This window comes from Microtus ochrogaster, unplaced genomic scaffold (assembly GCF_000317375.1).
Source record: "Microtus ochrogaster isolate Prairie Vole_2 unplaced genomic scaffold, MicOch1.0 UNK16, whole genome shotgun sequence".
Taxonomy (NCBI): domain Eukaryota; kingdom Metazoa; phylum Chordata; class Mammalia; order Rodentia; family Cricetidae; genus Microtus; species Microtus ochrogaster.
The window spans coordinates 2,621,918-2,646,390 of record NW_004949114.1 but is presented as its reverse complement, the minus strand read 5'-3'; the positions used below and the strand labels follow the sequence as shown (position 1 = coordinate 2,646,390).

The 24,473-nt window shown below is 45.7% G+C and overlaps 1 protein-coding gene across 2 annotated transcripts; it reads right to left on the bottom strand.

The window, feature by feature from the left end:
• Positions 1-10,862: 10,862 nt before the first annotated feature.
• Positions 10,863-21,883, bottom strand: Rit1 (Ras like without CAAX 1). Of its 2 annotated transcripts, none has more exons than XM_005367122.2 (6): positions 21,640-21,883; positions 21,322-21,465; positions 21,139-21,195; positions 15,366-15,439; positions 14,965-15,156; positions 10,863-12,853 (listed from the first exon to the last, which is right to left on the bottom strand). In XM_005367122.2, the coding sequence occupies exons 2-6, from the start codon at positions 21,425-21,427 to the stop codon at positions 12,623-12,625; spliced, it is 660 nt and encodes a 219-aa protein (XP_005367179.1). In that variant the 5' UTR covers positions 21,428-21,465; positions 21,640-21,883; the 3' UTR covers positions 10,863-12,622. The 2 variants fall into 2 exon arrangements, with proteins under 2 accessions (XP_005367179.1, XP_005367178.1); XM_005367121.2 differs by having other exon boundaries at positions 21,805-21,883.
• Positions 21,884-24,473: the final 2,590 nt, after the last annotated feature.

Genomic DNA, 24,473 nt, shown 5'->3' with positions numbered 1-24,473 from the left:
ACCCTCAGTGCTCCTGCCTCCACTTCCTGACTGTGGGGTTTTCATCGGGATTTTCATGGTCCCTAGGGCTGTGTGAAACTGTGCCCATGAAGAAAGAGAAAGTACAGCAGCAGAAGCTGCTGGTTTTTGTAGTTTTAAGACGGTCTTGCTCTGTATTCCACGTTGGTCTCTAGCTCACCGCAATCCCCCCACCTCAGCTTCCTGAATCTTGAAATGACAGTTGGGCAAAATCTACCTTTTTTTTTTTTCTGGGATGCACTGTGTAACTCTGGCTGTCCTGAAACTCACTGTGCAGAATAGACTGGCCTTAAATTCACAGAAATCCTCCTGCCTCTGCTGGAATTAAAAATGTATGTCATGATGCCCAGCTAATTTTTTTTGTAAGGACTGGGTGTTGGGGTAGAAAGATGGCTTTGCATTTAAGAGCATTTATTGCTCCAGGTGGTAGTGGTGCACACCTTTAATTCCAGCACTTAGGAGGCAGAGGCAGGTGAATTTCTGTAAGTTCAAGGCCAGCCTGGTCTACACAGTGAGTTCCAGAACAGCCAGAGCTACAGAGAGAAATGCTGTATTGAAAAAAAATAAATAAAAGCACTTGTTGCTCTTGCAGAAGATCTGGATTCAGTTCCCAGCACCCACATGGTGGTTCACACCCATTGATAACCCAGTTTCAGGGGATCCAACATCTTCTTCTGAGCTCTATGGGTATCAGCATGCTCATGATACACAGATATGCACACTTGGGATGCTGTGAGCTCTCAGCTGGCCTGGGCCACAGAATGAGAAATGAGACCCATCTCAACGAAGCCAACAACCATTCCAAGACTGCATCATGATTTCTCCCAGGAAAAAATTCTCTACATAATTTCTTCCAGGTTTCTATCAATTTTCCTCTTTAGTCTTTTAAGATTTGTTTCTTATGTATACAGGGTTCTGCTGGTATGTGTGCATACCAGGTCTCAGTACAGATGGCTGTGAGCCACCGTGTGTGCTTCAAGCCTCCATATCTTGAGCTGGTCCAACATCTGTCACATGGATTTCAGAATTATTGACAGAAAGGATGGTTCATTGTGGCCAAAAGACTGCCCTGAAGTTGAATGTTCATGTATGGATTCCTGAGAAAGAAGTCAGGTCCTTACCGGGCGATGGTGGCTCACGCCTTTAATCCCAGCACTCGGGAGGCAGAGGCAGGCGGATCTCTGGGAGTTCGAGACCAGCCTGGTCTACAGAGCTAATTCCAGGACAGGCTCCAAAACCACAGAGAAACCCTGTCTCGAAAAACAAAAACAAACAAACAAAAAAAAAAAAAACAAAAACAAAAAAAAGAAGTCAGGTCCTTGAAGAGGACTTAGAAGTGTTGGCGAGGAGAGGATGGTCACACGAGATCATGGAGGCAGCCGTTTCCTCCAGAGCCTCTTTATTTCCTTTTCTAAGGTATTTTTCTGGTCAGTTCCTCCCAAAGCCTCAGGAAAAAAATTTTCAGCCTGCGAAAGTCCTCACAATCGGTCTCACTGGCTCTCTGGGCTTGTGGTCTACAGAGGCAAACAGCGACAGCCTGGAGTTCTCTTTAATTGCATCAAGAGCAGTGGCATCATCCACGCCCCCCTTTTCCTTCTCTTGGTCTCAGGCAGCAAAACTGGCCTCAGCTCCGAATTGCTGTCCTCACTGACTACTGGAGTTTCTGGCTTCTGCCCCATGGCTTGGCATCTCTTTTTAACAATGATGGAAAATAATTGGCTAACGTCACTTGACTATTAATAGGTACTATTTTGAGTACAAGTACATATAAAATCGATTTAATCCTTATTTGCAGCCCTGTCACAGGCAAAATGCAGTCGTCTCTGCAACAGATGAGAAAACCACGGTCCAGGAGGTTAATCGCACATACATGCAGCAGCTTCACCCAGGTTCAGTGTGTTCATGTGTGTGCACCATACACGTGCTGACATACACAGGAGATCTGCAGACCACTTCTGAAAGTTGGTTTTTCTAGAATGCCGCGGGTATTTTGTCTGCATTATTGAGTACCGGGTATGTGCAGTGCCTAAGGAAGCCAGAAGAGGGCACTGGGATCCCATGGAACTGAAGTTACAGACCGTGAACCACAGTGTGAGTGCTGGGAATTGGGTTCTCTGGAAGAGCGGCCATCACTTTGGGCCCCAGGGTGCTGATTCCTGCTACACCGTGTGGTAGAAACCTAATTCACCCTGTCAGGTGAGCCAACAGTGCCGTTTACCACTGAGCTGTCTTGGTAGAGATTTTAGGGTACAATACAAACTCTAACGGGGACCAGTAAGACAACTCAGTGGGTAAAGTTGCTTGATGCTTGATGCCAAGCCTGAAGACTGAGGTCAATCCCTGGAACCTACATGGTGAAGGGGAAAACTGACCCCCACATGTTGTCTCCGGGCCTCCACATGTTTGTCCTGACATATGCACACCTGAAATAAATGAATACATAGTGGAATTATAATATATAGAATGGGGACTAATGCAAATCATGTTATACTCAGAATTTCCATGTCAGTACCCTCAAGAATCTTGCCAGGGAACTGCAGAAGCAGACACTGAGTGCTTCCAATTCAGAATCGCTTCTACCCAGTGTCCCCTCAGACATTTTTACAAACTACTGAACGGCTGAGAGTTGCTGGTCTCTCCTCTCTCTGTCAGAGTTGACACTTGAGAATTAGTGCTGTCCGCAGCAAGAAGTAAAGCTCTGAGAACCGTGTGCTCGATTTTAATCCAGGTTCAGTTCCTACGATCAATATAACACCTTCATGGGCTGGAGAGATGGCTCAATGGTTAAAAGCATTGCGGACTGCTCTTCCAGAGGTCCTGAGTTCAATTCCCAGCAACCACATGGTGGCTCACAACCATCTGTAATGAGGTCTGGCGCCCTCCTCTGGCATGCGGGCATACATGGAGGCAGAATGTTGTATACATAATAAGTAAATCTTTTTTTTTTTTTAATATTTATTTATTATGTATACAATAGTCTGTGTGTATGCCTGCAGGCCAGAAGAGGGCACCAGACCCCATTACAGATGGTTGTGAGCCACCATGTGGTTGCTGGGAATTGAACTCAGGACCTTTGAAAGAGCAGGCAATGCTCTTAACCTCTGAGCCATCTCTCCAGCCCCCCAATAAGTAAATCTTTAAAAAAATATATAACACCTTCATGCAGCAGGGGGGCGAGGGGCCGGTGCCAGCCCAGGCCATAAATTATTTCTCTGGACCAGAGGGGAGGCATGGGAATAAAGACACAACTCACATGGCACATGGGAGATTCTCAGGGACCCCTCATGAAATCCTGAGTTCACATCCTGAAAATTCACCCGTGTTTATTCTCCAAACAGCTTTTATACCAAAATGTAAACTGAGGGGGAGATTTATTCATACTCTTTCTGGAGTAGCGGAACTAAAGTCAGGTCCACAGCTATGGCTGCTCTGTCATGTAGCCTGGGTTAACACCTCTTCCCAGGCAATCTCCATAACTACAAAGAAGGAGCAGAATGATATTAGCATATCCTGATCCTTTGTTTAGCATGGCAACATCCTGTCTAGAAGGCCAGGTGACCACCTCCTGTGTGGTCAGGTATGAGCTGGCCTGAAAGTCTGGCCACCACACAATATAGTTAGTACCTGTATAACACTGCCCAACACAGGGGCTCAACCAAGGCAGGATAGCGGTGGGTACATGAGCCTCCTGGAAGCAGCTGGTTCAAAGCAAACACAAAAAAGGCTTCCCTTATTCTTCCAGATTCTGAGTTTAAGTTTCAAAAGAAGTTTGACCTAGGAGTAGGTGTTGTTGTTCTTTTGGAAAACTACAACTCCCATGCTCCCCCTGGACTACGGATACCTGTGCGCACCCCAGATACCTTTGCGCTCCCCGTTAAAAGGCAGGGCCACACGTGGCCCCCCCCGTTTGTCTTTCCTCGTGTGTCCCCCACGTTCCTCTGCCCTTCTGTGTTTTCCTCCCCCATTAAAGTGGACCCACGTGGGAGCCGCCGTGTCGTGTCTGTGTTTGTTCCGCCGTGCGTGTCTGCCCCGTGTTCAAGAAGAACACCCCCTGCCCCTTTATTATTTTTTAAGAAGAACAGGTGTGACACTCAGAAGTGGAGTGTGTGCCCAGCATTTGGGAGGCCCTGGTTTGACCCCCAACACAGAAACAACCAAAAAGAGTGAACGTTGTGAGCTGGGAGTGTGATTTGGCAGTCGGGAATTTCGTATGAAATATTTGGATCCAAATCTTAGCACAATACAAACTTGGGTCTCGAGTTGTTGGGCTTTTGTGGTGATACTGACAGGCAGGCAGTTTCTTCCCGCGTGTGCACAGTTATGTGTGCAAGGGATCTAGAGGTCAGCCTTGGGGATCATCCACCTTGTCTACCCATCCACCTGTGTTTGCAGGCAGGGTCTCTCATTGGCCTAGGGTTCACCACACCCAGGCTCTTGTTAATGTGGGTTTTAGAAATCAAACCCAGGTCTTCATGCTCATGCAGCAAACATGCTACCAATGGAGCCCTTGCCACACTGAAGTCAGCAAAGTCAGAGTCCAGGGTACTCGTTTATACAAAGGATGTGCCCCTTCCTCTGTTTCCACGCCTACACATCCCTCTGCAGGGCAGTGGGAGCATCATCTGGCAGAGACATCAGGGAGCTAAATGTATGTGTTCTGGCTCAGAGCATGCTGTACTTATCTCCAGCAATAAGGGCAGGAAATGGATGGTGTCCCCACCCCAGGGGCTTTTGTTCTGAAAACTGGGCGACTTCAGAATCTGATCGTGTGCTCTGAGAAACGCACACACTGAACTGTTTAAAAAGTGATTACTAGACAGTGGTAAATGATCCCAGTGATTCTGCATCAATGCCAGCTCCTCTTGATCAGCAATTTCAGAAGATCCCAAACATTTAAGGTCTTTCTGTGCTACTCTGTCTGGTGGTTTCCTTCATAGAAGGGTTTTTTTTTTCTCCTTGGTGGTGGTACGCACCTTTAATCCCAGTGCTCAGGGGGGGAAGGGGGGGACAGCCCAGGGATACAGGAAAAAAAAAACCTGTCTTGGAAAAAAGAAAGAAAGAAAGATGGGGGCTGGAGAGATGGCTCAGAGGTTAAGAGCATTGCCTGCTCTTCTAAAGGTCCTGAGTTCAATTCCCAGCAACCACATGGTGGCTCACAACCATCTGCAATGGGGTCTGGTGCCCTCTTCTGGCCTACAGGCATACATACAGATAGACTATTGTATACATAATAAATAAATAAATAAATATTTTAAAAAAATAAAAAAAAAAAGAAAAAAAGACCTTTTCTGGCTTGTCCTCAGACTCCGCTTCCCTACTTGAGTTGACATCATTGTTCCTAAGTTGTTCCTCAGTTCTTCATTTCACTGGGCTTGAACCCTTGTCCTGTGTCTGGATGCTAGGCAAGTGTTCTATATTTAGCTAGGTCCCTACACTAAATAAGTTGGCCAGGCTAGACTTTCAGTTGTGATGCGAGGTATTTGGATTACAGATGTGTAGGCTGGCCTCAAACTCCTGCTATAGCTGACTCTCCTGACTAACCCTACTCAGGAGGTCACAGGCACTCACCACCAGCCTGGCTTTATGCCATGCTCGGCATGTTATTCAGGGCCTCTATCAACTGAGCACGTGCATTCTGCCACCCCAACTCAGCAGCCTTCAGTGAAGGGGAGGGAAACAGAATGATTTAAGTAATGTACAGTTTGATTATATTTTGCTGAAAGCTACAAAGGCTTGGCCAATTCCTCCTCAGGTTAAGGCCAGGCCTTAACAATGCCATGTTCCTATTAGAACAACTCAAGTCAACTGTCCCAAGGGGGAAGAGAATGTCCCTTCTGCTGAGAAGAGTTCTGGCTGGCCTGTTTTCCTTCACACGGATGGTACAATCTGACGGCTCACCAAGAGGCACAGGCCTCATTCACATTCCACAGTAGAAATGGCCTTTGAAGCATGGAGTCTCTACAGGCATGTTTGATAATTCTGGATCTTGATTGATTAAAATGACACCTGTTTCATAATTCTTTTTTATTTTTAAGATTTATTATATATACACATGTACCTGTGGATCAGAAGAGGGACCAGATCTCATTATAGATGGTTGTGAGCCACCATGTGGGTGCTGGGAATTGAACTCAGGTCCGCTGGAAGAACAGCCAGTACTCCTAACCTCTGAACCATCTCTCCAACCCCCCGTTTCATAATTCTTAGTAGGAAGAAAATAAAATTAACTTATATAGTGAGAGCATTCACTCAGAGATCTGGAGGGTAGGGTGAATAATCTTTAACCAAAGAAAAATCATTTTGACTGACTTTTCTTCTGGTTATGCCATCGAAATTGTAGCGCCAGATAAAGCTAATGAAATCTGAGGAACAATTTTTAATCCTAACTTGAGCCTACCTAACATTAACAGAAATCCAACATTTTCAGTCTTGAGTCAAGTTTTGTACATCACAGTGACTGTCACAGAGGACAAGGACTCCTGAAAGTTAATGGCGCCCACCTGGGGACTGCTCTGAATCAGAAGCCAACCTGGGCTTCGTAACAAGTGTCTGCCTACCTAAGGCTACCCAGCAAGATCCTGTCCCAAGAAACAAAATATAAATACATAAAATTCCTATGTATCATGTTTTAAAGATTTTATTATTTTTAGTTACGTGTGTGGAGCATATGTGTCTGCAGGTAGGCGCATGCTCGCAAGTGCAAGCCCAGGGCTCAAGCCCCAGTGCAGCGGACTGCAAGGAGGCCTGGGGCACTGGAGTTGGTGTGACTGTGGTGTGTGGGTGCTGGGATGAACTCAGGTCCTCTGGAAGAGCCACTTCTCCAGCCCGAGACTGGAAGGGCTAGAGAGATTCCGTGGTAAAGAGTGTTTACCGCCTTGTTCTTCCAGAGGACCCACAGTCACACACACTCCCAGTTCCAGGGCACACAACGCCCTTTGGCCTCCTTCGGCACCAGGCGTAAGTGTGCACATAAACTAACAGACACACAAACATATACATAAAGCCGGGTGGTGTTGACACATGCCTTTAATCCCAGCACTCGGGAGGCAGAGGCAGGCAGATCTTTGTGAGTTCGAGGTCAACCTGATCTACAAGAGCTAGTTCCAGGACAGGCTCCATAGCTACAGAGAAACTCTGTCTCAAAAAACAGGAAAAAAAATAAAGCTATAATGTATACATAAAATAAAAATAAATCTGAAAAAAAAAAGACTGAAACTGGGAAAGATTTCCTGTTTGTTTTGGTCTTGGAGACAGGGTTTCTTTGTGTGGCCCTGGCTCTCCTGGAACTAGCTCTGTAGACCAGGCTGGCCTCGAACTCACAGAAATAATCCTATTTCTGCATCCCAAATGCTGGAATTAGAATTAAAGGTGTGTGCCACCATTGCCCAGCTGAGACTGGAAAAGTTTTAACACTGTAAATTGTGAGTTGGATATTCAACAAATTTACATGAACTCATTACATGACAGTAGGAACTTCTAACCCTCCTGCCTCTACTTCCCTGGGATACCTGTGCATCAGGCTCTTCGTCCTTAAATTAAAATATATATATATATACATATATATGTATGTATATATATATATATATATATATTTGGTTTTATATCAGATCTCACTACATAGTTTAGGCTGGCTTCCAACTTCCAGAGATCACTTCCTCTGGTTCCAGAATCTTGGCATTGAAGGCATACACCGCCACAGCTGGCTCTTCCTTTTTGAAGATAGGGTGTCACTATGATCCTCAGGCCGGTCCTGAATTTTTAATCTTCCCGCCTCAGCCTCTGGAATGCTAAGATGATAAAATCTGTGTACCCCTAGCCATTTTTCCTTTCTTCTTAGAGATAAAATCTATTTGAATAAAGGGGTCTTCCTTCTGTGGAAACTTGCTAGCACTTTGAGAGTGTTCTGTACATTGGAGGGTATTCATTTTTTGAATCAATACTTTTCCAGAGCATGAAATTTGATGGTATTTCCCATTTGGGGAGGAGGGAAAGATGCTTACTGAGCTTTGTACATGCTGTGCGATTCTGTCTACCACTGCGCTACACTGAGCCCTAATATCATTAACTCTTCCCCTAAGATACTTTAAAAAAAAATTTGTCTTAGTGCAACGAGATCATCAGTTCGCTGGATAAGAACCAGACTGCAGAGACGGAAAAATTTGAACACCAGCAGAAGGAACTGGAGAAAGTCTGCAACCCTATCATTACCAAGCTCTACCAGACTGCTGGTAGGATGCCTGGAGGAATTCCTGGCGGCTTCCCTGGTGGAGGAGCTCCTCCATCTGGTGGTACTTCTTCAGGGCCCACCATTGAAGAGGTGGATTAAGTCAATCCAAGTAGAGGGGTAGCATTGTTCCACAGGGAAACATTTGAAGGACCCAAATTTAGCAAGTTACACGGCAGTTTCAAATTCAAACTGCTACAATAAATTTAGTGGGCATTCTCAATACTTGAACATGGAACGTGTGCACAGAGAGTGAAGTAAGCATTGCACTTTATAAGCACTGTATCCTAAGTGGAAAATGCAATGTCTATAATAAAACAGGTGGAAAATGGAATGTCTAATAAAAATATTTAAATTGGAAGAAAAAATTTGTCTTGTTTTTGGAGATGGGGTTTTTCTGTGTAACTGTCCTTGCTGTCTTGGAATTCGCTGTATAGACCAGGCTGGTCTCAAACTCACAGAGATCCGCCTGCCTCTGCCTCCCAAGTGCTGGGATTACAGGTGTGCACCACCTCTGCCTAGCGATACTGAAAATTTGTATTTACTCCTTTGAATGTGTGTATCATGGCCACAGTGCACATGTGGAGCAGAGGACAGCCTGCAACACGTTCCTCCTTCAGAGTGCTCTGCGGGCCTGTTGGCAAAGGCTTGCACCCACTCAGAGTCTTCTCTGACCAAGATGTTTGGGTTTGTTTCATTTTGATATTATTTTATGTGTGCTGACTATGGTCCATCTTGACTTAAGGTCAGAGAATTCAAACCTATTCTTGATCCTCAAGGCCAGACTCTGGATATTTGATCTACGGCATGATTACTGGATGTTTTGGGAAATAAGGAAGTAATTACACTCGTTGGCTCATTGTATCACGGTAAGGAAGCCTTTTGCCCTCCCGTTCTTGGGGTATAAACGCCTATGAGAAATAGATTTGGGCAGATACAGTATTCACCGAATGCCCCCAACTCTATCTTCTGTTGCTCGTCTATTTCTCTTCTCCATCCTCACTCCCCGTTCCCGGCACTTTCGAGAGCAGGACAACTTTCTGGTGGACCCATGCAATCACACTCAGGGCAGAGGGCTTGGCTTTGCCTTCACCCACCTTTACTCACTGAGCCATCTCACTGGCCTGTGGCACTGTGAGGGGGCAACTCAGGGCTTAGGATCTGAATTCTCTGACCTGGAAGGTTTTCTTTTTCTTTTTAGTTTTTCGAGACAAGGTTTCTCTGTAGCTTTGGTGCCTGTCCTGGAACTAGCTCTTGTAGACCAGGCTGGTCTCGAACTCACAAAGATTTGCCTGCCTCTGCCTCCCAAGTGCTGGGACTAAAGGCGTGCACCACCATCGCCCGGCACCTGTAATGTTTTGTCAATGGTGGGTTGAACTAGCTGTTCAGCTCAGGATCGTGAGGGTGAAGAGCAGTTTGTCCTCCTCCATGGACATGAGCTTTTCAGTCATTCCCCATGATGCTGCTGTTTTTGAGGTGTCCAGCTGAGTCAGTGGGGGAACTGCTGCGCTGTCCCTGCTGCCTGGAAGGTCCTCTACAAGCACTAGGTGACTTGCTGCTCAGAAGGTGGCAACAGACCTCCAGAACCCTCCTCCATAGTATCTGTCCTGCTGGAGGGTCTGGTTCCCTGGAGTTGAACATCAAACAGCAACTTGGCAAGGTGACATTCTGAGATGCAAACGGGCTGTCAAGGGTGTGTGCACACACATTACTGGAATGCACTCATCATGTTAGTAATAAGTAAAAAAAAGTACTTTTTTCTTTTAAAGATTTCAAATATTTCTACCCACTTATGTAAAAAAGAGAAAAGGAACAAAAATACAGTATTTAAAAATCTTGTATTGTGCTGCATACTGCCTTCATATGCAAATGCCCCAGTGAAGAACTTCTTCCCAGGCAACACGCAACACTGCTAATATATCAAAGTTAAAACATGTCTCCCTACCGATTATGAACAGCTAATTCTAGATACTAGTTTCCAAAGCTTGTAACTACTAACCTTGTTTCAACACAATTTCAGTGCCTTTCAACTTAGCCCTGAATCTTCTCTTCAAAGTTCCTGAGAACATTTAATTTTCATGCCTTCAGGTTGGGCAATGCTGATGCTCTAGAGCTTCACCACTGAGGAGGGGCTCCAGTGCACACACTGCACTCCTGAGGAGGGGCTCCGGTGCACACACTGCGCTCTTGAGGAAGGGCTCCAGCTATACACTGCGCTCCTGAGGTGGGGCTCCAGAGCACACTGCGCTCCTGAGGAGGGGCTCCAGCGCACACCACTGAACTCCTGCAGCTATCTAGCACCATGATCACAATGCTCAATGGGAATTAAGGGGCCAGCTTAGGATCAAATGTCTGACAGGGATAGCCTTAAAAAGACTGCTGCTTGGAGCTGGAGAGATGGCTCAGTGGTTAAGAGGATTACCTGCTCTTCCAAAGGTCCTGAGTTCAATTCCCAGCAACCACATGGTGGCTCACAACCATCTGGTGCCCTCTTCTGGCCTGCAGGCATACACACAGATAGAATACTGTATACATAATGAATAAATATATATATAAAAAAAGACTGTTGCTTTCCTTATATGGAACACAATTTCTCTGTCTTACACGCCTTTCTTTCTAGCGATGTTTTTTATTGCCTTTACAATCTTGAATCGTTGTAGCTGTCATTTCCTTGCTTAACACGGATGACAAATGCATAGATCATCAGTAATAAGCAGCAAAGGTCTACAGTCTAAAAGTCCTTAACCAGGTGAGCAACTGTTCAGAGAGAAAGGTGCTGTATTTTGTCTCTTCTCTAAAATGCTGTGGCTTATATAGACTGGAATTTGGGTCTTTCATTTTTTGATGGCTTGAATATTAAAAACAATTTTGTATAGTTCCCAGAACTTTCGAAAGACGCTACCCAAAATGTTAAAAGTCCTAGCAATGGCTCCTCATAGACTCTGGATCAGCTGCCATTCCTCTGACAGAGGGAAGCAGGAAGCTTTGTGGCAACTTTGAAGAGGCGGCACCTGAGCCTGGAGCGAACACTCCATCCTGGGATCACGACTCTCCTGAATGTGCCCCACACAGCACGCTCAAGACATCAAGACAGAGAGCGCACCACTAATAGTTAAAGCTGTTTCTTCCAAGGTTAGTCTCACATATGGGAAGCAAAGTGGTCCTCTCTGATGCTGAGCTTGGACAACTCTGAGGAAATCCTCAGAATATGAAAACCAATTCGTATATGCGGATATTAAAGCTTCAAGACTGGTCGGTCGGCCAAACAGAAACTCCAGACCTTTAAGCCTAAGTCTAATGACTGCTGAGGTCAAGAGACCACCTAACAATTTTACTCAGACTCCAGATGCCTCTTCTGTTCGGACAACACCATCAGTTTAAAGAAAGGGCCTAGAACCACAGCACAGACTCATCTCTTCAGAGAGGACGCCTGGATAAGGCATGCAGTGGAGCTGTCCTAAGAAAGAATTTACTTATTTGTTTATTCATGGTTTTGTTTTTCTAAGACAGGCTTTCATTCTGTAGCCCAGCAAGCCGCAAACTTGTGGAAGTCCTCCTGGTTTAGCCTTATAAATACTAGGATCACAGCAGTGAGCCGCCATGCCTAGCCCAACAAGGGATTTAAACAAGAACCGAGGGAGCTCGTGACTGGTCCAGATCCAGAAGCAGTTCTCAAAGTGCCAGTCTTCAAAGATAAAGGAAGGCAAGATACTGAAAAAAGAACAAGTATGTTCAAGAGAAACCTTCCCTCTACGTTTCCATTTCTGTCTCGCCTTTGGGTCAAACGTGCAGTCCTCAGGCAGATCACGGGAACACTTTCTGACCCCATATGCCATGTCTTCCTGTGTAAACACACAACAATATCTCCCTAATCACTTCATAATCTACAACAGGAGTCCATGCCACAGACGCCTACTCACCTTTAGCACCAATCTCTTTATCGTTAGTTTCCCTATGCAATATTTTGTTCTGTCTCCAAGATACACAGTGTGGAAAAACAAGGTAGAGAGGTCCTTCTGTGAGACAGTACCAGGAAGCTCAAGTTGAAGGACGGTGGGGGTAGACAGCAAAGTTCCTTTTGTAAACTTAGTCAAGTGCACACGGTATACATATTCTCCTGGGTATAAACAATTTACACAAATTAATTTACATCAACAACATAACCAAAACAATGGCAGATCAAATTCCCCTGTGACAATCAAGGAGTGGGCAGTGCTCTGAGGGCTAAAACGTCAGAGTCACTGAAAACGCCCAGTGGCCATGGCCCCCTCGCCAGTGGCATTTAGGGTAGCGGGAAAGAGAGCGGACAGTGTGCCCGTTATTGCAGGTACTGGGCTGTCGGGCTGCACCGCAGTTCACAGCAGGGACGTCACACTTCCCTCAGGTTACCGAGTCTTTCTTCTTCCTGAACGGCGACTTCAGCCTCCTCCACACACTGCTTTTGGGTTTGGACTTTTTCTCCATGGCCAATACCAATTCCTTTTCTTTCTTACGAATCTCGCGAACAAGAGCATGGAAAACGTCATCGATGTAGTAACGATATGCAGCAGAGGTCTCAAAAAATGGACAGCTGAATTCTCGCGCCAGAGATAACCCCTCTTCCTTGGAGACCTTCAAAGGCACAAACATGAGAAAATGTATAGTGCACAGCAGGCGACAGTTATAGCTGGGCTCCCTGCTGGAGAGGGGCCAGCAGAGAACACAGCCCCAGGGGACTGAGGGCCCAAGCCATGTACCACAGGACTCCAAATCACAAGGTTCTATTTCCAGTGTACTTACCAGATTGCTGTTTTAAAGACAGAGTCTCTTGTAAGTCTTCCATCTGTATCTCAGGAGTGCCTGGATTACATGTGTATGCCACCATGCCTGCTTTCATGCAGGGTTAGGGACAGAGCCCACATAATTTTTCAATTGTTTTGTCAAGACAGGGTTTCTCTGTGTAGCCCTAGCTGCCCAGGAACTTTGTTCTGCAGATCAGGCTAGCCTCAAACCCAGAGATCCAGCTGCCTCTGTCTCATACCCAGCTTCCTGCATGGTAGGCAGACACACCACCAACTGAACTTTATAACTCAGCCTCTTTTTTTTCTTTTCTGAGGCAAGGCTTCCCTCTGGTCTGGAGCTTGTCAAGTAGGCTGGCCAACAAACCCCAGGGTTCTGCCCGTTTCCAACTCCCTAGTGTTGGGGTTATAAACCATCATGCCTGGATTTCAAAACAAAAACAAGAAACGAAATCTATGCAGGGCGGTGGTGGCACACACATTTAATCCCAACACTTGGGAGGCAGAGGCAGGCAAATCTCTGTGAGTTTGAGGCCAGCCTGGTCTACAGAGTGAGTTCCAGGACAGCCAGGGCTACACAGGGAAACCCTGTCTCACTGAACTCAGGCCTCAGACCCTCTTAAAAAAAAAGGTGCTTTACTGACTGAACTGAGTCTCCAATCCTTTCAGTGAAACTTTTGGAAACAGATATCAAGTAAATACACATATGGATAATGACAGCTTTCTTTATGCTTTTGATTTTTCAGAACAGGGTTCTCCGGGCAGCTTTGGAGCCTGTCCCGGAATTCCTTCTGCAGATCAGACTGGCCTCAAACTCAGAGATCCACCTGCCTCTGCCTATCGAGTGCTGGGATTAAAGGTGTGCACCACCACTGCCCAGATTTATTTATATTTTGGATTATTATTATTTTACGTGTATGGGTGTCTTGCCTACATGTATGTCTGTGTACATGTAAGTGCCTGGTACTCCTGGAGGCCAGAGGCATCAGATGCCCTGGAACTGGGGTTACAGACGGTTCTGAGTCATACCATGTGAATGCTGGGACGGAGGAGTCCTCCGCAAGGGTAACCAGTATTCTTAACCTCCGACCCTAAAGTTTCCATTAGTTTTATTAAGTGTTCATTTATTTACTGTATGTGGAAGGCCTGAATCCCAGCATGTTTGTAAAGTCAACAGAGAATCAGGTGGCAACTCTGTGGAACTGGTTCTCTTGTTTCACCTCTGTGTGAATTTTAGGGATTGGATTCAGGCCACCGTATTTCCAGGCAAACAAGCGCCTTTACTGAGACTTCTTGTTGCCCTTAGCTCTATTGATATCTAAACTTTTATTTTGTGTGCTGGGGATTGAACCCGCGTCCCTGTGTACGCTAGGCAGGAGCTCTACCACTAAAACTACAGCCAAACGTCCTTTCTGATGATTCAGGAAGCTAACCGCTCATGATCCTTACTTAATGAGTATTCTATTGCCATCTATTGGTTTGCTAACTGACTGTCTGGGCCTAGGGCTACAAATCCTCAGCTGCCCTCTAATGTGTGGTGATCCTCCTGCCTAGCCTGTTAAATGTTATTATGTGTCTAAAACCCTGTGTGTTGATTTCTAAAAATCCAGATTTTATATATTATAACAGGAAATTTATAGCTAAAGGGACATTTCCAAAGCTAGGGATAGGCTAATTTTCATTTTCTATTTTAAGGCAAAGCAAAGCCGGGCGACGGTGGCGCACGCCTTTAATCCCAGCACTCGGGAGGCAGAGGCAGGTGGATCTCTGGGAGTTCGAGACCAGTCTGGTCTACAAAGCTAGTTCCAGGACATGCTCCAAAGCCACAGAGAAACCCTGTCTCGAAAAACCAAAAAAAAAAAAAAAAAAAAAAAAATCCATTAAGGCAAAGCAATCTTCAAGAAACAAACAACCACCCATAACATTGCAGGCCTTGCTTCTCACCTGCCGCAGCTGCTTCAGGTCCGATTTGTTTCCCACAAGAACCACTGGTGTGTCGTCAGTGCGTCTGACGCGGTAAATCAGCTGTTTAAACTCCCGAACTTCATGAAAACTTCGGCGATCCGTGATCGAGTAACAGATGATAAATCCTTCTCCTGCCCTCATATACTGATCCCGCATGGCTGTAAACTCTGCCTGGATGGAAGCAAAGGTCCATATAATACATTGCTGCAATCAGACCTGCACACACACCGGCTACCTCAGAGTCAGAAACAGCATGTCAATTACCTGCTTTCCTGAGGCAGAGCATGGAAGTCAAGAGAGACAAACTAGTGGTTCTGTTCATAGACGCCTGCCCCGCTCCTAGAGGACACACTCTACCCACACAGTTCTGGGTTCAGTACCTGCCCGGCTGTATCCAGAATGTCCAGGTTGGCAGGCTCATCATCGATGCGGATCCGGATCTTGTATGCATCCTCTACAGGAGGGAGGAACACGCATGTGGGAAGAAGCAAGGATCTGAAAACTTGCCCCACAGAAGAGGTGGTCCCGTCCAATTTTATTCACCTCGAATCCAGGGGTTCAAACGGTGAGCGAATGCTCTACCCCTGAGCTATATTCCCAGGCTTCAGCTTCTTATGTTTGCTCTCAGATTTTGGCATGTACACATGTAAATGCATGAATGCTCATGTGTGTATGGTGCACATGTGCATGGAGATCTAGGGCTCCCTCATGGTGGTTCACAACCATCTATAACTTCAGTTCCAGAGGAACCAATGCTCTCACCAGATACATACACGGTACACAGACATACATACAGGTAAAACACTAATAGAGAGAAAATAAATAGTAAAAAAAAAAAAAAAGAGCCAGACATTGGTGACACACGCCTTTAATCCTAGCACTCAGGAGGCAGAGGCAGATGGATCTCTGTGAGTTTGAGCCCAGCCTACAAAGCAAGTTCCAGGACAGTTAGCACTACACAGAGAAACCCAGTCTCAAAAATAAAAAAAAAAGAAAAGAAAAGGGGCTGGAGAGATGGCTCAGTGGTTAAGAGCATTGTGTGCTCTTCCAAAGGACCCGAGTTCGATTCCCAGCAACCACATGGTGGCTCACAACCATCTGTCATGAGGTCTGGTGTCCTCTTCTGGCCTACAGACATATATGCAAACAGAATAGTGTGTCCTAAATAAATAAATAAATAAATAAATAAATAAATAAATAAATAAAAAGAAAAGAAGGAAGGGAGGGTGGGAGAGAGGAAGGGAGAAGAGAGAAAGAAAGAAAAAGATGGCCTTAGTCACCGTGCTACTGCTGTGAAGACACCACAACCAGGGCTCTCAGGAAGCAAAGCATTTAACTGGGCTGGCTTAGTCTGTAGCTATGGTGTGAGAGCAGCAGCTCAGTGCTGTGTCCTGTTGCACAGGCTGAGAGAAAGCAAGTGGAGACTGGGCCTGCCGTGGGCTTTTGAAAGCTCAAATCTCACCCTGTGATACTTCTAACAAGGCCACAATCCTAACCTAATCCTTTCCGACAGTTTCATTCTCTCTGTCACTAAACATTCACATACATGGACCTGTGGGGGTCATTCTTATTCAAGCCACCACAAGGACTCTTTTTTGTGGTTGTTGTTGTTGTTTTTCAAGACAAGGTTTCTCTGTAGCTTTGGAGCCTGTCCTGGAACTAGCTCTTGTAGACCAGGCTGGCCTCGAACTCTCAGAGATCCACCTGCCTCTGCCTCCCGAGTGCTGGGATTAAAGGCGTGCACCACAAGGATTGTGAAAGAATTTCTTTTAAAACAGTAAGTCAGGGGCAGGGGAAGTGGCTCAACTGGTACCGTTGTGCTCTGCAGGCCTGGCGACCTGAGTTAGGACCCCAGGATCCACATGAAAGTAGGATGGACAGAACTCTCACACATTTGCTGTGGCATCTATGCCTACACACATCTCACACATTTGCTGTGGCATCTATGCCTACACACATCATGCACATTTAAAAAAAATTTTAACCGCTGGGCGTAGTGGTGCATGCTTTAGTCCCAGCTGCCGTTTATTAACGCACATACAGAACATTAGGCTAGGCAAACTGTAAAGCACTATCATTTCCACCTTACAGAGAAGGTAAACGAGGTATGGTGGACACACCCTTAATCCCACCACTGGCAGGGGCAGGCAAGGGGCAGAGGCAGGCAGATCTCTGAGTTTGAGGCCAAACGGAGTTGCAGATGAAACTGTCTTAGAAAAAAAGACTTAGAATTAAAAGGCTAATCCTAAAATCCTGAATGTCTTAACTGCAGTTCAGTGGTGATGGAGCCAGCATACACTGCGGTTCCTCTTCACACCACTGCTCTTCACCCACAGCACTGGTTTTAAAAGGTGGAGTCCTCGTGCCCGGATACTTTTGTTTAAAGACTTACTTTTATTTTATGCATGTGAGTGTTATGGCTGAAAGTGTATTATGTGTGTCTGATGCCTCAGAACTGCCTGGAAGGGCAGGACTAGATGGTTGTGTTGGAGACCCTGTCTGTGACCCTGCGAGCACAATGAAGCGTCCCTCGCAGCTTCACTATTTTCTAGAAAATGTCACAACCCCTCCATTTCGAAACCAAGCTCTTTTCTGCATGTTACTATCAGGTGCAACACTGTGTTAAACACAGGTCGTAAGCATGTGACCTGAGTGATCTTTAGCCCTTTACAAAATTTTAATTTTATTACATTTTTGCTATTTATTTTTTGTTTTGTAGATAGGGTCTCACTATGTAACCCTGGCTGGCCAACTTGACATGGAGACCAGGCTGTCCTGGAACTCACAGAGCTCCGCCTGCCTCTGCCTCCCGAGTGCTGGGATCACAGGCGTGTGCCACCGCCGCCTGGCTCACATCTACCTTCTTCAATGTGGATTTCTATAATCATGGAAAACACAGAAAAGTAAAAGAGAATCAACTGCCACACAGGGTGGTGCAGGGCTTGAATCCCAGAACTCAGGAGAAAGAGGCAGGCAGATCTCTGAGCTCAAGGCCAACCTGGTGTACAGAGTGAGGTCCTGGGCTGCCAGGACTATGCCAAGAAACCCTGTCTCGAAAAAAAAACTAGCCACATACACCCCAAGATAAATCCTCTTAACATTTTCAAACCAATTATGTTCTTTAAAGGTTCTGCGTACGTGTCGGCACACTCATGCCACACGCTGCAGTGGAGTTCAGAGGACAACTTTCCTTCCACCATGTGAGACTCAAGTTATCAGGCTCAGCAGACTCGCCATCCCATGACACAGCATGGCTACGGAGGGGAGAGGACGTGCAGGAACTGATTCTCACCTTCTACCATGGGAGTTACCGGGATCTTACATCAGGCTTGGTAACAGGTGCCATCTCACAGGTCCCCAAACTAGATTTTGTTCACAATGTGCTTCTATGTGAGTATATACATATACTCACTCACAGCACTCAAGACACACAAGTATTTGCTGCTGAATCACACGTACTGTCAGAGAGCAGCAGAGTCGGGTAAAAAATGTACTGATTGATGGCTCCTGCAGATGGCCTGGGTTTGGCTCACAACACCCCTATAAGAGCTTACAAAATTCTGTTAACTCCAGTCCACGGGATCGAATGCCCTTCCTCTGCCTCTGCAGGTACCAGGCACACTGCGGTGCACAGACACATACAAGAAACACCTATAGCCATCAAATAAAAAAATCAGTCTTTTAAGCCCCGAATTCAATCCACAACCCTGCAGATAAACTGGTGAAACCTTCTTGGGGTGAAAAAATATGAATTTTACCTTAAAAATAAGAGAGCTGGGGACTTAGTGTGATAGTGTGTTTGTCTAGTGTGTCCAAGGTCCGGGTTCAACCCCAAGCACAACAAAAAGATTGTTTAATGTCGCTTATAAAAAATTAAATACAAAAAGAAGTAAGAGATGGCTCTGGAGCTCTTTTGAATTTTAGTTTATCTAAAGATATTTCTATTATTATGTATGCACATGACTCTAGCAGTGGGTGTGCAGAGGTCAAGAGACCACCTTTGTGGACTTGGGTTTCTCCTCCCTCTCCTCCCACTTTTACATGGGTTCAGTTGAAATTCAGGTCACCAGGGTTTTGGGGCGAGCACCTTTCCACTGATGTTAAGGTGGAGGTTATAGAAGTAGAGTTTTGTTTTCAGTGAAGGAGACCTGGGGAAGTCAGATTTCCTTCTCCATGAGCTACCATGGTAAAACAAAATACAATCAGTGGTCCCCGTGCTCTGAACTGTTGGTCAGGGTTATAACACAGCACACGAGAACAGACAGAACATGGGCATGACCAAAGAAAATTCTGCCCATTTTGATAGTCTAAAAACCTATACAGGAGAAGAGACTAAAGAAGGTGTAGGAACATATCTATCCTACCAAGGCCTAGTAGACCCTGAAGCCTGAGCTCAGGGTCTGGGTTCCCAGCCCAACTAAGGCAACCAAGTGACTTTTTCCAGTCAATCTCTAGGTGTGTCTAGTTATCACCATAAAGAAGGGCAGAATAATGCGTTGGGTGTGGTAGGCTGCCAGCCAGTCTTCCTACACGCAGGAACCAGCAGTGCAGGAGGGCATGCGTGGCAAACATACAGCCTGCAGGGCAGAGGGTAGATACTGACCCTGCCTGGCCACCTAGCCAGCACAGGCAATGTCCCTCTAGTGCAGCATCACTGGGGTCACAAGTGGGTGGCCTAGCGCTAACGCTCAGCAATAAGTAAATGATCCTAACCCTGAAGTCACTTTCTTCAGTTCCCACGCCGCAGCTGAATCTCTGAAACAATCTCTAAAGTTGACAGAGCAGAGCTAGGACGCAGCTTGGTGGTACAGCATAGACTTAGCCTGTGTGAGGCCCCAGGCTTGATCCCTACCACGAAAAATAAATAACTCCCATAGAGCTGAATAAAAAGACAAGTGCTCCCACTTTCCCCAAACCCACAGAAGCACATGCTAAATGAAACGACCACAGCCACAGCATGGCAGGCTTTTGTTTTGTTTTACAGAGGGCCTCATTAATACTCTTGGCCAGCCTATAACTCTTTATGTAACCCAGACTGGTGAATTCACATTCCTTTGCCTCCCAAGGGCTGGGATTACAGATGTGTGCCATCACTCCCAGCTAATGGCAGAGCTTCTGTCCCCTCCTCAACCCTACTTTTCTTTTATATAATCACTCAGAATCAAAACTGCTGCTGGGTGGTGGCACACGCCTTTCATTGCAGCAGAGGTAGGCGGAACTTGAGTTCGAGGTCAGCCTGGTCAACAGAGCACAAATTCCAGGACAGTCAAGGCTACACAGAGAAACCCTGTCTCAAAAAAACAAAACAAACAAACAAACAAAAAACCCCACAACTGTTTCCTAATGATTTAGGAGTGAGGAACATTCTCAGTCAACAGAAGATAGCAACCAAAACCAACAATAATACAGCCCACACACCATAGACCTGGACATGGTAGCTCAGGCCTGTAATCCCAGACTAAGGCGTAAGGTGTGCTGTGTGTTTAAGGCTAGCTTGGGCTCAATCTTTTATCAAAAGAAAACAAAACACAACTTAAAACAAATAACACAAAACAAAGCTGGGGATACAGCTCAGTGGTAGAGCCCTTGTCTGGTGTGCTTGGTCTGAAGTCTCAGGCTCAATCCCCAGTGTTAAAAAAAGACTGATTTACTCTATTGGCACTCTAAAGATGACAAAGACACAGATGATGTTGCTATATACCCAGCTGCAGGGATAAGGAAATAAATCCAGAGCTTCCAATGGGAGCTCGGTCTCAGAGTTCAATAGGCTGGCTCTACTTGTTTTTCTGCTTCCTTTTGTGGAAGTTCAAACCAGCTGACTCACACTGCCAGGTTAGTCCCTGTCAAGAGCCTCAGAAGCGGCAGCCAGAGATGGTTTCGCCGAGTAGCCTTTAAACCTTCCTTTAATCTAACGATACAGAATACATTCAGTAAAAAAGACAAACTTTGTCTATTAATGCTAAACCTAACCCAAAGACTAAAGGTGGCATATGAAGTCTAGGAAAAAAAATAAACGGTTTATCCTTGTTTCTAAATAAGTATGAATTACATACACAAAAAAAGCTCAAGATATAAGTACTACTTTTTAATCTTTAACTCTGTTAAGATACTTTCACAGGATGTACCTGGAATATAAATAAGAATCTGACTTACCAATGGTGGGGTCATGATCTTCTGGGAATCGGTGGCTGATGAACTGCATTGTCATGGCTTCAAAACAAGAAATGGAACTCAAGACGGTGACCATGAAGTAATTTAACTATCAACTTTGCACAAGAGCCAGTAACCCATCTGGTGCTTTTCAAACTTTTCTGTCAAATATAAACGGTTACCTACCGCTCTTCCCGACGCCACCAGCACCCAGCATCACTAGTTTGTATTCCCGTGACAGCGCTGCAGGGCTGCTACAGCTGCTACCAACTGGGCGAGCCCCGGAGTCCATTGTCCTTACAGCAGTCCTGGGCCCCTAGGAAAGGCCTCCTAGGGAAGGCACAAAACATTCAGTCCAGGATGGAGACAGTCGGACAGTCTGAGTCCCAGCCCCCCACAAACACCGCGGCCTACCCTGCTCTTTGCGGAACACTAAGAAACCCAGGTCTTCTCCCTTCCCCGTTAGTCTCAGTCCTAAAACACGGCACAGATTTCTAAACTTACTTTTTACAGAAAAATAAAAACAACTTGGGCTTCTCTTCAGATTGAGGCAGTGTGCCAGTAGGAAGGAGCCGGAAGCGTGCTGAGGGCTGCCTGGTACCGCCAGGTCTTCTTCAGGTTGCCGCCCCCGCTTTCCCTCCTCCCGTCCCTGCCCACCTGTGCCCGCACCTCTGAAGGAAGCCCTGAGTCCGGTTGCAGACCGGATTCCTTCCCGAGCAGCGCCGTACAACCCACTGCCCCGCCCGGGTCCAGGAAGATGGCGCCGGTGGGCGGGGCGTAGCCCTAGCCCCGCCCCCAAGCCGCCAGGGACTCTGCTCCACCCCACGTCTAGGTCTGACTCGCAAAGCCCTCTGGTCACATACTGGTCTAAGGTTTGCACGGACGGAAATGGGTGATCGACTAACCGAAACAGAAACCTTTAAAGTGAGTAACTTAGGGATGTTTGCTACCGGGAGGAAAATCCCCGCAATCTTACCAAAATACAGGATTTCTTTTAGGGTAAGTATAGTCATTGCTACATAGCGGTGCTCCTTTTTCCAAAAAAGCTGTCATTTAACGATCCTGTGACCAAGACAGATGTTCTGAGCACCTAGTTATTCCAATTGGAGTTCTGTGTGCTAAAAACATTAAGCCATATATGATGGCACATGCCTACAAACCCCGCATAAAAGGTATTGTTGGCAGCAAGCAGTTCAAAGGTCAGTCCTGGATACATACTAAGTTACACATTACATAGGCTGCATGACACTCTGTCTTTAAAAAAGATCTCTGGAGGCCGGGCGGTGGTGGCGCACGCCTTTAATCCCAGCACTCGGGAGGCAGAGGCAGGCGGATCTCTGTGAGTTCGAGACCAGCCTGGTCTACAGAGCTAGTTCCAGGACAGGCTCCAAAGCCACAGAGAAACCCTGTCTCGAAAAACCAAAAAATAAATAAATAAAATAAATAAATTAATTAATTAATTAAAAAAATAAAATAAAATAAAAGATCTCTGGAGAGATTATCAGTAAAGCACTCGTTTTTTTTTTTTTTTTTCGAGACAAGGTTTCTTTGGAGCCTGTCCTGGAACTAGCTCTGTAGACTGTGCTGGTCTTGAACTCACAAATAAACATAGAACTCTCAGCAGAGGAATCTAAAATGGCTGAAAGACACTTAAGGAAATGTTCAACATCTTTAGTCATCTGAGAAACCCAAATGGCCAAGATCAAAAACACTGATGACAACTTATACTGGAGAGGTTGTGGGGAAAAGGGAACACTCCTGCATTGCTGGTGGGAATGCAAGCTGGTACAACCCCTTTGGATGTCAGTGTGGCGATTTCTCAGAAAATTAGGAGAACATTAGGAAACAACCTTCCTGAAGACCCAGTAATACCACTTTTGGGTATATATCCAAAGGATGCTCAAACGTGCCACAGGGACATGTGCTCAACTATGTTCATAGCAGCTTTGTTTGTCATAGCCAGAACCTGGAAACAATCTAAATATCCCTTGACCGAAGAATGGATAAGGAAAAAAGAATGGATAAGCAGAAAAAAAGAAAGCGTGAAATTTACAGGAAAATGGATGGAGCTAGAAAACATTATTTTGAGTGAGGTAACCCAGACATAGAAAGACAAATATCACATGCACTCACTCATAAGTGACTTTTAGACAAAGAGAAACCAACCCATAAATCACAATCCCAGAGAACGTAGGCAACAATGAGGACCCTAAGAGAGACATGCATGGATCTAATCTATATGAGAAGTAGAAAAAGACAAGATCTCCTGAGTAAATTGGGAGCATGGGAACCATGGGAGAGGGTTGAAGGGGAGGGGAGAGGCAGGGAGGGGAGCAGAGAAAAATGTAGAGCTCAATAAAATCAATAATAATAATAATAAAGCCTCCCTTTTTTTTTTGTTTTTTTTTGGTTTTTCGAGACAGGGTTTCTCTGTAGCTTTGGAGCCTGTCCTGGAACTCCCTTGGTAGACCAGGCTGGCCTCGAACTCACAGAGATCCGCCTGCCTCTGCCTCCCGAGTGCTGGGATTAAAGGCGTGCGCCACCACCGCCCGGCAATAAAGCCTCCCTTTTAAAGAAAAAAAGAAGCTGCTTTGGGCCTCTGGCAGTGCAGTAGAGATAGAGGAGAAAAGAAGGTGGTGTGAGAGAGATGACATGTAGCCCATGTAGTGGAAGCAGAAAGATGCCCGCCCACTGGAAACTTATGGGTAAACCACAAGCCTTGTGGTAAAATACAAAATAATAGGAATGGGTTAATTTAAGAGGCAATAGTTAAGAGGTCTGGGCTAATAGGCTGAACAATGTTTTAATTAATACAGTTTCTGTGTGATTACTTTGGGGATGGGAGGCCTGGAAATGAATAGTCTCTGCCTACATTTTATTTTTCCAAATGCTAGCTAGCCAGACATGCCTAGAAAACCAACATTTTAGAAACGGAGGCAGAAGGTGTTCTTCAAGTCTGTCTGGTTTACACATCAGAGCTTCAGCGCAGCCAGTGCTAAATAATGAGACCCCTAATCTCCAAAAAACCCAAAGTGGGGAAGGACTGGGATGTACCTCAATGGCAGAATTTTACCTAGCATGGACAAAGTTGTGGGTTCAAATGCCAAAAGGACAAAACAGAAAATAAAATAGGGGCTGGAGATGGTTCCGTGATTAAGAGCACTGGCTGCTCTTCTAAAGGACCTGGGCTCAATTCCCAGCACACACATGGAAGTTCACAAACACCTGTAATCCAGTTCCAAGTGATTTGACATCTTCACACAGACCATACATGCAGGCAAAACCTCAATGCACATAAATCTTTAAAACAACAAAAAGCTAAGAAGTGGTGGCAAGTA

Coding starts and splice junctions, on each gene's coding strand:
- Rit1 (XM_005367122.2), bottom strand. CDS start 21,427: ATGGACTCCGGGGCTCGCCCAGTTGGTAGCAGCTGTAGCAGCCCTGCA. Junction 21,196..21,321: donor TGGTGGCGTCGGGAAGAGCG/GTAGGTAACCGT, acceptor CTTGTTTTGAAG/CCATGACAATGCAGTTCATC. Junction 15,440..21,138: donor AGATCATGACCCCACCATTG/GTAAGTCAGATT, acceptor TCCCTCCTGTAG/AGGATGCATACAAGATCCGG.